This window comes from Mustelus asterias, unplaced genomic scaffold (assembly GCF_964213995.1).
Source record: "Mustelus asterias unplaced genomic scaffold, sMusAst1.hap1.1 HAP1_SCAFFOLD_2097, whole genome shotgun sequence".
NCBI lineage: Eukaryota > Metazoa > Chordata > Chondrichthyes > Carcharhiniformes > Triakidae > Mustelus > Mustelus asterias.
Genome location: NW_027592042.1, coordinates 1 through 13,966, shown reverse-complemented (window position 1 = coordinate 13,966; position 13,966 = coordinate 1). Strand labels below are relative to the sequence as shown.

The 13,966-nt window shown below is 49.5% G+C and overlaps 1 protein-coding gene across 1 annotated transcript in view; it reads right to left on the bottom strand.

Moving 5' to 3' along the window:
• Positions 1-8,594, bottom strand: part of LOC144489290 (calpain-3-like) — a gene marked incomplete at both ends in the record, with an annotated part of 57,872 nt that extends 49,278 nt beyond the window's left edge. Inside the window, 2 exons of the mRNA XM_078207158.1 lie at positions 7,041-7,124; positions 8,423-8,594. Of these exons, the coding sequence (XP_078063284.1) occupies positions 7,041-7,124; positions 8,423-8,594 (256 nt within the window). The remainder of the gene's footprint in view (positions 1-7,040; positions 7,125-8,422) is intronic.
• Positions 8,595-13,966: the final 5,372 nt, after the last annotated feature.

The window sequence follows — 13,966 nt, the reverse complement described above, 5'->3', positions numbered from 1 at the left end:
ATTCCACCGTCTGCCGTGGTGGGATTCGAACCCGGGTCCCCCAGAACATCGGCTGAGTTTCTGGATTAATAGTCTAGCGATAATACCACTAGGCCATCACCTCCCCTTAGAGGAAGAGGCGGGTACAATGGCAACATTCAAAAGACATTTGGACAGGTACATGGATGGGAGAGGTTTAGAGGGATATGGGCCAAACACAAGCAAATGGGATGAGTTCAGTTCAGGAAACCTGGTCGGCATGGACGAGTTGGGCTGAAGGGCCTGTTTCCTTACTGTATATTTCTATGGATCTATGTTGATTAGTGAAATGCGACTCTGATTCATCGAGGCTTTGCCACAGAGAATGTACAGGGTAAATAGACACAGCGCCTGCTCCGTTCTTTCACCTTACAGGGGGCAAGTCCCTGTCTTATGAATATATATCGCTTCTATCAAGGTGAAGTGTCCCTTTATCCCTCGCTCCCGTGACCACTTCTGCACACCATGAACTGGCCGAATGGTTGAGAGTTGCTACAACCGGTTCCGAGAGAGCTTTCCACACACACACGGTGAAGAATTGCTTCACCTCTGTGAAGGTTCTGCATGGACAGCGATATTCGTTTGACATTGCGAGCTCATTCTCGCAAGGAAGACATAGACATTGACACCATGTCACTGTATCATGGTTGGAGTTCTTATGGCGCAGTGGGGTTAGCGTCCCTGCCTCTGAGACAGCAGCTCCAGGTTCGAGTCCCACCCCAAGACTTGGCGGTCAAGGAAGGTGCATTCGTAACGAGACCAAACAGGTTGAACGTCAAAATCCTTCCAAACATGCCAATGGCTGACAGTAAGAGTGGGAGAGACTCCTGGTCAACCACGCTTGATGTGGAGAAGCGCCTCTCAAGCTATAAGCTTCTGGGCGACAGACTAGTGACCTGTTCTGGGAATGACTAGCCATGGGAACAGAGGAACGTCTGACTTAGTGCACCACTAGGTGCGGGAAGAGAATCAAACTGTATCACGGCGCTCGAGACACACTTTCTGATTCTGCATTCACTGAACTTACGAATTTAGTAACTCGCACTGTTAATATCAGCTTTAATGACACCATATAATCATAGAATCCCTACAGTGCAGAAAGAGGCCATTCGGTCCATCAAACCTGCAGAGACAACAATCCAACCCAGGCCTTATACCTGTAACCTTCCGTATTTACCCTGCTAATCTCCCTGATGTCAAGGGGCAATTTAGCATGGCCAATCCACCTAAGCTGCACATCTTTGAACACAAAGGGACAATTTAGCATGGCCAATCCACCTAAGCTGCACATCTTTAGACACTAAGGGACAATTTAGCATGGCCAACCACCTAACCTGCACATCTTTGGACGCTAAGGGACAATTTAGTATGGCCAATCCACCTAACCTACACATCTTTGGACGCTAAGGGACAATTTAGTATGGCCAATCCACCTAACCTACACATCTTTGGACGCTAAGGGACAATTTAGCATGGCCAATCCACCTAACCTACACATCTTTGGACGCTAAGGGACAATTTAGTATGGCCAATCCACCTAACCTGCACATCTTTGGACACTTAGGGGCAATTTAGCATGGCCAATCCACCTAAGCTGCACATCTTTGAACACAAAGGGACAATTTAGCATGGCCAATCCACCTAAGCTGCACATCTTTAGACACTAAGGGACAATTTAGCATGGCCAACCACCTAACCTGCACATCTTTGGACGCTAAGGGACAATTTAGTATGGCCAATCCACCTAACCTACACATCTTTGGACGCTAAGGGACAATTTAGTATGGCCAATCCACCTAACCTGCACATCTTTGGACACTAAGGGGCAATTTAACATGGCCAATCCACCTAACCTGCACATCTTTGGACACTAAGGGGCAATTTAGCATGGCCAATCCACCTAACCTGCACATCTTTGGACACTAAGGGGCAATTTAGCATGGCCAATCCACCTCACCTACACATCTTTGGACACTAAGGGGCAATTTAACACCGCCAATCCCCCTAACCTGCACATCTTTCGGACTGTGGGAGGGAACCGAGGCACCCGGAGGAAACCCACGCAGACACGAGGAGAAACTCCACACAGACAGTGACCCGAGGCCGGAATTGAACCCGGGTCCCTGGCGCTGTGAGGCAGCAGTGTTAACCGCCGTGCCTCCCTGGGGTATGTACAAATAGATAGTGTTGCCATGGCCCATTTTTCTCAGTTTCCATGAGAGACAGGCCATCGATGAAATGACCCCTGATCCTCCAACCCCTCCCACATTTCCGATACAGCCATGATACCATTTGCTATTGTCCAATCCACGGCTGCCTGTACGAATTTCCTTACATGTCTTAATGGGCTCCATTGCCACGTTTAAATTCAGCTTTGGAATGAGGAGGCCTGACTGGCTCCATTCCTCTGATGGGTTGGTTGCAAAATCAGCTAATTGATTCTCTATGGTGGCCTACCACAAGCCCACCCTCTCTGGCCAGGATTGCTGCTATAAGATTGGCCTTATTGGCATCCTTGTAACTAGGGCCTGGGCTCTTTGCTCACTGGGCAACGTTTGGTGCTGAAATATTGGCGCATCAAAGTCATCCTGTGGGATAACGGCTGCCCTGATCAGGTGATTGCTGCGTTCTCCCAGACTCAGGAATGGGCCTCAGGCCATCACGTTCGGTCCCGACAAGAGCCCGGCCGACCTCGGACTGCCCCGGGAGGGTAAGGTATCTCAAAAATTTGAACAACAAGGGAAGCTAGCCATTTCATGCTGTTACTATGCAGTGGCAACACGAGCGGCACTCACCACTAAATTTGCATTTTCCTTTGCATCTTTTGCAAAGTGACTGGAGGATAAAAGTAGAGAAGTGTTGTTGTAATTGTATAGGGTGCTAGTGAGACAACAGGCGGGATTTTACTTCGCTCATCCCAAAGCCCGCCCAAGGTCAAAGGACCTTTCCATTCTCCGCCCCCTCACCCGCTCCGATTCTCCGTGGTGGGTAAGCCGATAGAATTCCAGCCCATATTTGGGGTATTGTCTCCAGTTTTGGTCTCCATATTTGTGGAAGGATGTGGAGGCAGTTCAGAGGAGGTTCATCAGATTGATTCCGGGGATAAAGGGTTTTTTAAAATTCATTTGTGGGACATGGGGCGTCGTTGGCTGGGCCAGCATTTATTGCCCATCCCTATTTGCCTGAGGGCAGTTGAGAGTCAACCACTTTGCTGTGGCTCTGGAGTCACATGTAGGCCAGACCAGGTAAGGACGGCAGATTTCCTTCCCATTAATGAACCAGATGGGTTTTTCCGACAATGGTTTCATGGTCATCAGTAGATCCATTAGCTGAGTTTGCAACCAACCCATCAGAGGAATGGAGCCAGTCAGATCTCCTCATTCCAAAACTGAATTCAAATTCCACCATCTGCCGTGGCGGGATTCGCACCCGGGTCCCCAGAACATTAGCAGAGTTTCTGGATTAATAGCCTAGCGATAAATACCACTAAACTATCGCCTCCCCGTATGAGGAGAGATTAAACAGTTTGGGTTTGTCCTTGCTGGAGTTCAGAAGGATGAGAGGGGATCTGATCGAGGGATATAAAACACTAAAAGGGGTTGATAAAGTAACTGTAGACCAAATGTTTTCTCTTATGGGACAATCTAGAACAAGAGGTCACAGGGTATAGGTCGAGAGGCGGTAGATTTAAAACTGGGATGAGGAGGAACTACTTCTCGCAGTGGGTGGTGGAACTCACTGCCCCATCGCGCGGGGAGTCTGAATCATTGAATGGTTTCAAGAAGGAGATAGATATAGTTCTGATTTTAAAAATGGGTTAAAGGGATACGGGGAACAGGTGGGGAGGTGGAGTTAAGACCAGGGAGAGATCAGCCATGATCTGATTGAATGGTGGAGCAGGTTCGAAGGGCTGAATTGCCTAATTCTGCTCTTAATTTCTATGTTCCTATGATGCTGTCATGAAGCCAAAAAGTTGTCCTGCCTATCATACCAAGTGAGTAACGTGTTTTGTGAGTTTCAATGTGGGAGTGATGCCAGTTGTGGGGGTTATAAATCCCGATGATTGATGAATGGTAACTGACAGGACGATCGGATACTTTCGTTTGTTTGTGATAGGCAGCTTACGGACTGTACTCACTCAGCCTGTGCGTGCAAGACTCAGAACACAATGGCCCGAATTCTCCAACCTCGCCCGTGGCTGGGATTCTCCGGTCTCACCGGCAGCTGTGGCGGGCCGTAGGACATCGGAGAAATCCAGACAAAGTCTAAACATTAGATACGATTCCGCAATTGGACAGCACTTGCTGAACATTCCCGAGTGTGCGAGGAATTACGCCAACAACCAAGTTAAGTGGCATAGTGGTTAGCACTGCTGCCTCACAGCGCCAGGGATCCGGGTTCAATCCTGGCCTTGGGTCACTGTCTGTGCGGAGTTTGCGCGTTCTCCCCGTGTCTGCGTGGGTTTCTTCCGGGTGCTCCCGTTTCCTCCCACAGTCCAAATATGTGCAGGTTAGGTGGATTGGCCATGTTAAATTGTCCCTTTGTATCCAAAGGCGTGTAGGTTATGCGAATTAGCCATGCTACATTGTCCCTTACTGTTGAGATGTGTAGGTTAGGTGAATTAGCCATGGTAAATTGTCCTTAGTGTCCAAAGGTGTGCAGGTTAGGTGGATTGGCCATGCTAAATTGTCCCTGAGTGCCAAAGATGTGCAGGTTAGGTGGATTGGCCATGCTAAATTGTCCCTGAGTGCCAAAGATGTGCAGGTTAGGTGGATTGGCCATGTTAAATTGTCTCTTCGTGTCCAAAGATGTGTAGGTTAGGCGGATCGGCCATGCTAAATTGCCCCTTAGTGTCTAAAGACGTGTAGGATAGGTGGATTACAATGGGAAATTGTCCCTTAGTATCCAAGGATGTGCAGGTAGTGAGTTGGAGCGGGTTAGGGAAGAACTTCCAGAGCTCAGGACCCAGCACGGCTGAAGACATGAACATATATGGTGAACAGATTCAAATTGGGGGTTGCGCAAGGGGCCCAGAATTAGAGGAGCGCTGAGATCTCGGAGGAGAGGGTCCAGGTAGGGAGGGAGGTGAGGCCATGGAGGGATTTGGAAACAAGGCTGGGATTGAGTTGGAAATGGTCGAGAGGTTCATGTTTCTCGGTCTCCAGATCACCAACAACCTGTCCTGGTTCGCCCATGCCGACACTATAGTTAAGACAGCCCACCAACGCCTCTACTTTCTCAGAAGATGAAGGAAATTTGGCATGTCAGCTACAACTCTCACCAACTTTTACAGATGCACCATTGAAAGCATTCTTTCTGGTTGTATCACAGCTTGGTACGGCTCCTGCTCTGACCAAGACCGCAAGAAACTACAAAAGGTTGTGAATGTAGTCCAGTCCATCACACAAACCAGCCTCCCATCCATTGACTATCTACACTTCCCGCTGCCTCGGCAAAGCAGCCAGCATATTTAAGGACCCCACGCACCCGGACATTCCCTCTTCCACCTTCTTCCAGGGAGAAAAAGGTACAAAAGTCTGAGATCACGTACCAACCGACTCAAGAACAGCTTCTTCTCTGCTGCTGTCAGATTTTTGAATGGACTTACCTTGCATTAAGTTGATCTTTCTCTACACTCGAGCTATAAAAACATCAGAGCTAGGAGCAGGAGTAGGCCATCTGGCCCCTCGAGCCTGCTCCGCCATTCAATAAGATCATGGCTGATCTTTCTGTGGACTCAGCTCCACTTACCCACCCGCTCACCACAATCCTTAATTCCTTTACTGTTCAAAAATGTATCTATCCTTGCCTTAAAACATTCAATGAGGTAGCCTCAACTGCTTCACTGGGCAGGGAATTCCACAGATTCACAACCCTTTGTGTGAAGAAGTTCCTCCTCAACTCAGTCCTAAATCAGCTTCCCCTTATTTTGAGGCTATGCCCCCTAGTTCTAGTTTCACCCGCCAGTGGAAACAACTCCCCTGCTTCTATCTCATCTATTCCCTTCATAATCTTATATGTTTCTATAAGATCTCCCCTCATTCTTCTGAATTCCAATGAGTATAGCCCCAGTCTACTCAGTCTCTCCTCATAAGCCAACCCTCTCAACTCCGGAATCAACCAAGTGAATCTCCTCTGCACCTACTCCAGTGCCAGTATATCCTTTCTCAAGTAAGGAGACCAAAACTGTACTCCAGGTGTGGCCTCACCAGCACCTTATACAGCTGCAACATAACCTCGCTGTTTTTAAACTCCATCCCTCCAGCAATGAAGGACAAAATTCCATTTGCCTTCTTAATTACCTGCTGCACCTGCAAACCAACTCCTTGAGATTCCTGCACAAGGACGCCCAGGTCCCTCTGCACAGCAGCATGCGGCAATTTTTTACCATGTAAATAATAGTCCATTTTGCTGTTATTCCTACCAAAATGGATGACCTCACATTTACCAACATTGTACTCCATCTGCCAGATCCTCGCCCACTCACTTAGACTATCTGTATCCCTTTGCAGACTTTCAGCGTCCTCTGCACACTTTGCTCTGCCACTCATCTTGGTCTCATCTGTGAATTTTGACACACTACACTCGGTTCCCAACTCCAAATCATCTATGTAAATCGTAAACAATTGCGGTCCCAACACTGATCCCTGAGGCACACCACTAGTCACTGATCGCCAACCAGGAAAACACCCATTTACCCCCACTCTTCACTTTCTGTTGGTTAACCAATCCTCTATCCATGCTAATACATTACCCGTAACACTGTGCACCTTTATCTTATGCAGCAGCCTTTGGTGCGGCACCTTGTCAAATGCCTTCAGGAAATCCAGATACATCACATCCACTATGACTGTAACACTACATTCTGCACCCTCTCCTTTCCTTCTCTATGAACGGTATGCTTTGTCTGTAAAGTGCGCAAGAAACAATACTTCTTACTGCATCCCAATACATGTGACAATAATAAATCAAATCAAATTAGGAATGTGGATGAAATGGTGGGGTCTGTCGGGTACACGCACCTTATCTGCCTCAGTGATTGCGTAGGCATGGGCCTTCAGCAAGCCAAGTCCATTGTCCTTTTCCAAGTCCCTGCGGTTTTCCACCTGGAGAGAATCCAAATTTTAACGGGACGTTAAGTTCAGAATCAGCTGCGACTTCCTGCTCCCAGATCCCAGGAATCCACGTTGAAGCATCAGCTCTCTGACCTCTATAAGAGGATGTGAATGATCCATGTTATCTCCTTACCTGCCCAAGGGACCTCCTGCCCTCAGTGTTAGGCACACCACCACCCCCCCACCCACCCCCCACCCCACCCACCCCCAACCTGTTGTCCGTGCAACTCGGGGAACTGGGAAGACATCACGAGGTTTACTCACGCGCAGCCTCATTGGAAAGGGGGCAGGAAGATCAATAGGCAGAGCAGCACTCCAGAAGTGAGGTGCAAACACAGAGGGAGGCAGCCACAGTAAGATTGGGTCTCCCAAGTCTCCCTTGAGCTTCTAACGTCCATTCGCCACCATGCTGAGATCTCAGCCTCGCTCTCACTCCCCCACGGCCCCAATGTTCCCGTCTCCCCACACTGAACGCCCCCTTTGCCCAGCCCCCGACTCTCCCCAAATCTCTCAGCCTGCCCCTCTCCCCACACTGAACGCCCCGCCCCCTCTGCCAAACCCCCTATTCTCCTCAAACCTCCCAGTCTCCCCCTACACCGAATGCCCCCTCTGCCCAGCCCGACTCTCCCCAAATCTCCCAGCCTCCCCCTCTCCCCACACCAAACGCCCCCTCTGCCCAGCCCCCTACCCTCCCCAAACCTCCCAGCTTCCCCCTCTCCCCACACCGAACACCCCCTCTTCCCATCCCCCTACTCTCCCCAAACCTCCCAGCCTCCCCCTGTCACCACACCGAACGCCCCCTCTGCCCAGCCCGACTCTCCCCAAATCTCCCAGCTTCCCCTCACCCCACACCGAATGCCCCCTCTGCCCATCCCCCTACTCTCCCCAAACCTCCCAGCCTCCCCCTCTTTCCACACCGAATGCCCCCTCTGTCCAGCTCCCCACTCTCCCCAAACCTCCCAGCTTCCCCCTCTTTCCACACCGAATGCCCCCTCTGCCCAGCCCCCTACGTTTCCCAAATCTCCCAGCCTCCCCCTCTCCCCGCACTGAACGCCCCCTCTGCCCATCCCCCTACTCTCCTCAAACCTCCCAGTCTCCCCAACACTCACCATCTCTCCCTCTTCCCCAAACCTCAATCCTTCCCTGTAGATCTGTGGTAACTGTTGCCACAGGCTCATGTCAGCCTGAATGACAAGGCCTCTGCAGGTTGCTTAGCGACGAAGCGAGGCCTCTCCCCCGGGCAGGTTGCACAGGGGTTAGTTCGGGAGAGGGTGGATTGTCGGCATTACCTCGATGGAGCAAGATGCCTGGGTCTGCTGGGTGAGTGCTCTCTTAACCAACAGCCAGAGGTCATCCCCTGTGGTGGAACTCATCCGGATGGACACAGGAATTCCCCCGGTGAAATCCTCCATCGCCACCGACACGTTGCCACCAACTAAACTGGAGTAGGAACCATAAAGCCTGGAGGAACAAGAGCAAGATTTCAACCTTCCATTGGGAGCAATGACTTCACTGTTAACAAGTTTAAACCTTCACAATTTCATATCAGAGTTACTTTTTAATTTATTCGTGGGACATGGGCATTGCTGGCTGGCCAGCATTTATTGCCTATGCCTAGTTGCCCTTGAGAAGGTGGTGGTGAGCCGCCATCTTGAATCGCTGCAGTCCACGTTCTGTGGGTTGACCCACAATGCCGTTAGGGAGGGAATTCCAGGATTTTGACCCAGCGACTGCGAAGGAACGGCCGATATATTTCCAAGTCAGGATGGTGAGTGGCTTGGAGGGAAACTTGCATGTGGTGGTGTTCCCATGTATCTTCTGTCCCTGTTCTGCTAGATGGAAGTGGTGGTGGGTTTGGAAGGTGCTGTCTAAGGATCATTGGTGAATTGCTGAGAGATGTGGATGTATTGGATTGTTAGAGTCAGCAGTGTGGGGTATATCAGTGTGTTACAGTGAGGGGTGTGGGGTATATCAGAGTGTTACAGTGAGGGGTGTGGGTATATCAGAGTGTTACAGTGAGGGGTGTGGGGTATATCAGAGTGTTACAGTGAGGGGTGTGGGGTATATCAGAGTGTTACAGTGAGGGGTGTGGGGTATATCAGAGTGTTACAGTGAGGGGTGTGGGGTATATCAGTGTGTTACAGTGAGGGGTGTGGGGTATATCAGTGTGTTACAGTGAGGGATGTGGGGTATATCAGAGTGTTGCAGTGAGGGGTGTGGAGTATATCAGAGTGTTACAGTGAGTGGTGTGGGGTGTATCAGAGTGTTACAGTGAGTGGTGTGGGGTATATCAGTGTGTTACAGTGAGTGGTGTGGGGTATATCAGTGTGTTACAGTGAGGGGTGTCGGGTATATCAGAGTGTTACAGTGAGGGGTGTGGAGTATATCAGAGTGTTACAGTGAGGGGTGTGGGGTATATCAGAGTGTTACAGTGAGGGGTGTGGGGTATATCAGAGTGTTACAGTGAGGGGTGTGGAGTATATCAGAGTGTTACAGTGAGGGGTGTGGGGTATATCAGAGTGTTACAGTGAGGGGTGTGGGGTATATCAGAGTGTTACCGTGAGGGGTGGGGGTATATCAGTGTGTTACAGTGAGGGGGTGTGGGGTATATCAGTGTGTTACAGTGAGGGGTGTGGTGTATATCAGAGTGTTACATTGAGGGTGTGGGTTATATCAGAGTATTGCAGTGAGGGGTGTGGGATATATCAGAGTGTTACAGTGAGGGGCGTGGGATATATCAGAGTGTTACAGTGAGGGTGTGGGTTATATCAGAGTATTACAGTGAGGGGTGTGGGGTACATCAGAGTGTTACAGTGAGGGTGTGGGGTATATCAGAGTGTTACAGTGAGGGGTGTGGTGTATATCAGAGTGTTACAGTGAGGGGTGTGGTATATATCAGAGTGTTACAGTGAGGGGTGTGGGGTGTATCAGAGTGTTACAGTGAGGGGGTGTGGGGTATATCAGTGTGTTACAGTGAGGGGTGTGGGGTATATCAGTGTTACAGTGAAGAGTGTGGGGTATATCAGTGTGTTACAGTGAGGGGTGTGGGGTATATCAGTGTGTTACAGTGAGGGGTGTGGGGTATATCAGTGTTACAGTGAGGGGGTGTGGGGTATATCAGTGTGTTACAGTGAGGGGTGTGGGGTATATCAGTGTGTTACAGTGAGGGGTGTGGGGTATATCAGTGTGTTACAGTGAGGGGTGTGGGGTATATCAGTGTGTTACAGTGAGGGGGTGTGGGGTATATCAGAGTGTTACAGTGACGGCTTGTGGGATCTATCAGAGTGTTACAGTGAGGGGTGTGGTGTATTTCAGTGTTACAGTGAGGGGTGTGGTGTATATCAGTGTTACAGTGAGGGGTGTGGTGTATATCAGAGTGTTACAGTGAGGGGGTGTGGGATATATCAGAGTGTTACAGTGAGCGGTGTGGGGTATATCAGAGTGTTACAGTGAGGGGTGTGGTGTATATCAGAGTGTTACAGTGAGGGGGTGTGGGGTATATCAGTGTGTTACAGTGAGGGGTGTGGGGTATATCAGTGTGTTACAGTGAGGGGTGTGGGGTATATCAGAGTGTTACAGTGAGGGGTGTGGGGTATATCAGTGTGTTACAGTGAGTGGTGTGGGGTATATCAGTGTTACAGTGAGGGGTGTGGGGTATATCAGAGTGTTACAGTGAGGGGGTGTGGGATATATCAGAGTGTTACAGTGAGGGGGTGTGGGATATATCAGAGTGTTACAGTGAGCGGTGTGGGGTATATCAGTGTTACAGTGAGGGGTGTGGGGTATATCAGAGTGTTGCAGTGAGGGGGTGTGGGGTATATCAGTGTTACAGTGAGTGGTGTGGGATATATCAGTGTGTTACAGTGAGGGGGTGTGGGGTATATCAGTGTGTTACAGTGAGGGGGTGTGGGGTATATCTGAGTGTTACAGTGAGGGGTGTGGGGTATATCAGTGTTACAGTGAGGGGTGTGGAGTATATCAGAGTGTTACAGTGAGGGGTGTGGGGTGTATCAGTGTGTTACAGTGAGGGGTGTGGGGTATATCAGTGTGTTACAGTGAGGGGGTGTGGGGTATATCAGAGTGTTACAGTGAGGGGTGTGGGGTATATCAGAGTGTTACAGTGAGGGTGTGTGGGGTATATCTGACTGTTACAGTGAGGGGCTGTGGGGTATATCAGAGTGTTACAGTGAGGGGTGTGGTGTATATCAGAGTGTTACAGTGAGGGGGTGTGGGGTATATCTGACTGTTACAGTGAGGAGGTGTGGGGTATATCTGACTGTTACAGTGAGGGGGTGTGAGGTATATCAGAGTGTTACAGTGAGGGGGTGTGGGATATATCAGAGTGTTACAGTGAGGGGTGTGGTGTATATCAGAGTGTTACAGTGAGGGGGTGCGGGGTATATCAGAGTGTTACAGTGAGGGGGTGCGGGGTATATCAGAGTGTTACAGTGAGGGTGCGGGGTATATCAGAGTGTTACAGTGAGGGGTGCGGGGTATATCAGAGTGTTACAGTGAGGGAGTGTGTTATTTGTGTTGTGATGGTAAATGCGATATTCGGTGGAAAACCTTTGCGACTGGGGGGATAGAGACACGGGGAACCCATTAAGTGCGACAGGATTGGTCCAGTTGGGATACACCCTTGGTTAGTTACAGAAACCAATTGGCATTCAAGCCCATATTGAAAACTTCCATTAATAAAGGAAGCAAGCTTGTGAACTGGGGAATAGCAAACATAATTCCTATCGGCACAAAGTCAACGCCAGGACTTAACACTGGTTGTAAGAAAGACTCTGGAGTCTCTTGAAGACCAGTTCACAGAATATCAAGAAGCGGTGATTATGGTAAAATCCCAGTGAATTTGGATTATTCATTGGAAGATTTCATCTAACCAACTGTGTTGAATTATTTGAATCTCTGTGCAGGAAAATCCGTCAGTGTGACTGTCTGTGGCCTTTGAGGATGCTGCAGTTTGCTATCACGTGGGAGACTTAAAGTTGAAGTTTATTTATTAGTGTCACATATCAGTTTAACATTAACACCGCAGTGAAGTTCCTGTGAAAATCCCCCAGTCGCCACACTCCTGTTCGGGTACACCGAGGGAGAATTTAGCACGGCCCATGCACCCCTAACCAGCACGTCTTTCGGACTGTGGGAGGAAACCGGAGCACCCGGAGGAAACCCACGCAGACACGGGGAGAACGTGCAGACTCCATGCAGACAGTGACCCAAGCTGGCAATCGAACCCGGGGTCCCTGGTGCTGTGGGGCAGCAGTGCTAACCCACTGTATCACCCCAACGTGTGTCACTGGTCAGGATCTGAGTGGTTTGTAACTCAGTCACAGAAGGATTGGAACAGTAACCTGGAAACAACAGTGAAAATTTGGCATGTCCGCTACGACTCTCACCAACCTTTACAGATGCACCATTGAAAGCATCCTTTCTGGTTGTATCACAGCTTGGTATGGGGCTCCTGCTCTGCCCAAGACCGCAAGGAATTACAAAGGGTTGTGAATGTAGCCCAATCCATCACGCAAACCAGCCTCCCATCCATTGACTCTGTCTACACTTCCTGCTGCCTCGGTAAAGCAGCCAGCATAATCAAGGACCCCACGCACCCCGGACATTCTCTCTTCCACCTTCTTCCGTCGGGAGAAAGATACAAAAGTCTGATGTCACGTGGCAAGAACAGCTTCTTCCCTGCTGCCGTCAGACTTTTGAATGGGACCTACCTTGCATTAAGTTGATCTTTCTCTACACCCTAGCTATGACTGTAACACTACATTCTGCACTCTCTCCTTTCCTTCTCTATGAACGGTATGTTTTGTCTGTATAGCGCGCAAGAAACAATACTTTTCACTGTATCCCAATACATGTGACAATAATAAATCAAATTGAAATCAAAGCAGTGGGTGTAGAGAAACTCTTTAGCTTTTGGGAGTACCTAATGAGGCTTAAATATAAAATAGCCGCTAATATCTAGTTTACTCGTCATCCGACTCGAGACTTGTCTCATGTTTCCCGTTTCCAGAAATGACCAACTTCCTTTTGCGGGTTGTTGTTGAGTCACCACCCCTTCCGGGCAAGTATATTCCAGATTGTATCAAGCCCCAACGCCCAACCCCGTGTCCACCCCCCCCGCCCCCCTCCACTTTCTCCCCATCACTGAGTTACCGTGTGATTGCGTGTGACACACAGGCCTGGGGTGTTGTGCTGCAGTTTTGAATAGCTGGATTTCCATGGAGGAACCTGTGCCCCACAGGCACAATGAGAAACTGGTTCCCTGGTTTCACAGCGAGCGCTGTTCGGGTAAACAGGCCACTGCTGCTGTTTCGCCGCGATTCAGGGAGGGGAAGAATCTTCAATTCAAGCCAGTCCTCTTTTGAAAAGTATTGAATCACCGCATTAGGTTTCACACATCGCCCCCTCACCCGCCAATCCCACTCCATTCGCCACATCGTATGTGTGGAGTATGTGTGTGCACACCTGTGTCTGTGTATATGTGCGCATATGCACGCATGTGTGGGTGCCATGTGTGTGTATGTCTGTGTTCATGCATGTGCTCATCTGTGTGTGTGCAAGCATTTGTCTCTGCACCTGTGTGTCCATGTGCGTGTGTGTGCATGTATGTGTGTGTGTCATGTGCGTGTATGCCTGTGTGCATGCGTGTGCTTGTCTGCATGCGAGCACATACATTTGTGTCTACACTTTTGCGTGACTGTGTGTGTGCACACATGTGTGAGTGTGTCATGTGTGTGAATGTCTGTGTGCTTGTGTTCATCCATGTGTGTGCGGATATATTTGTGCATACATATGTGCCTGTGTGCGCATGTATG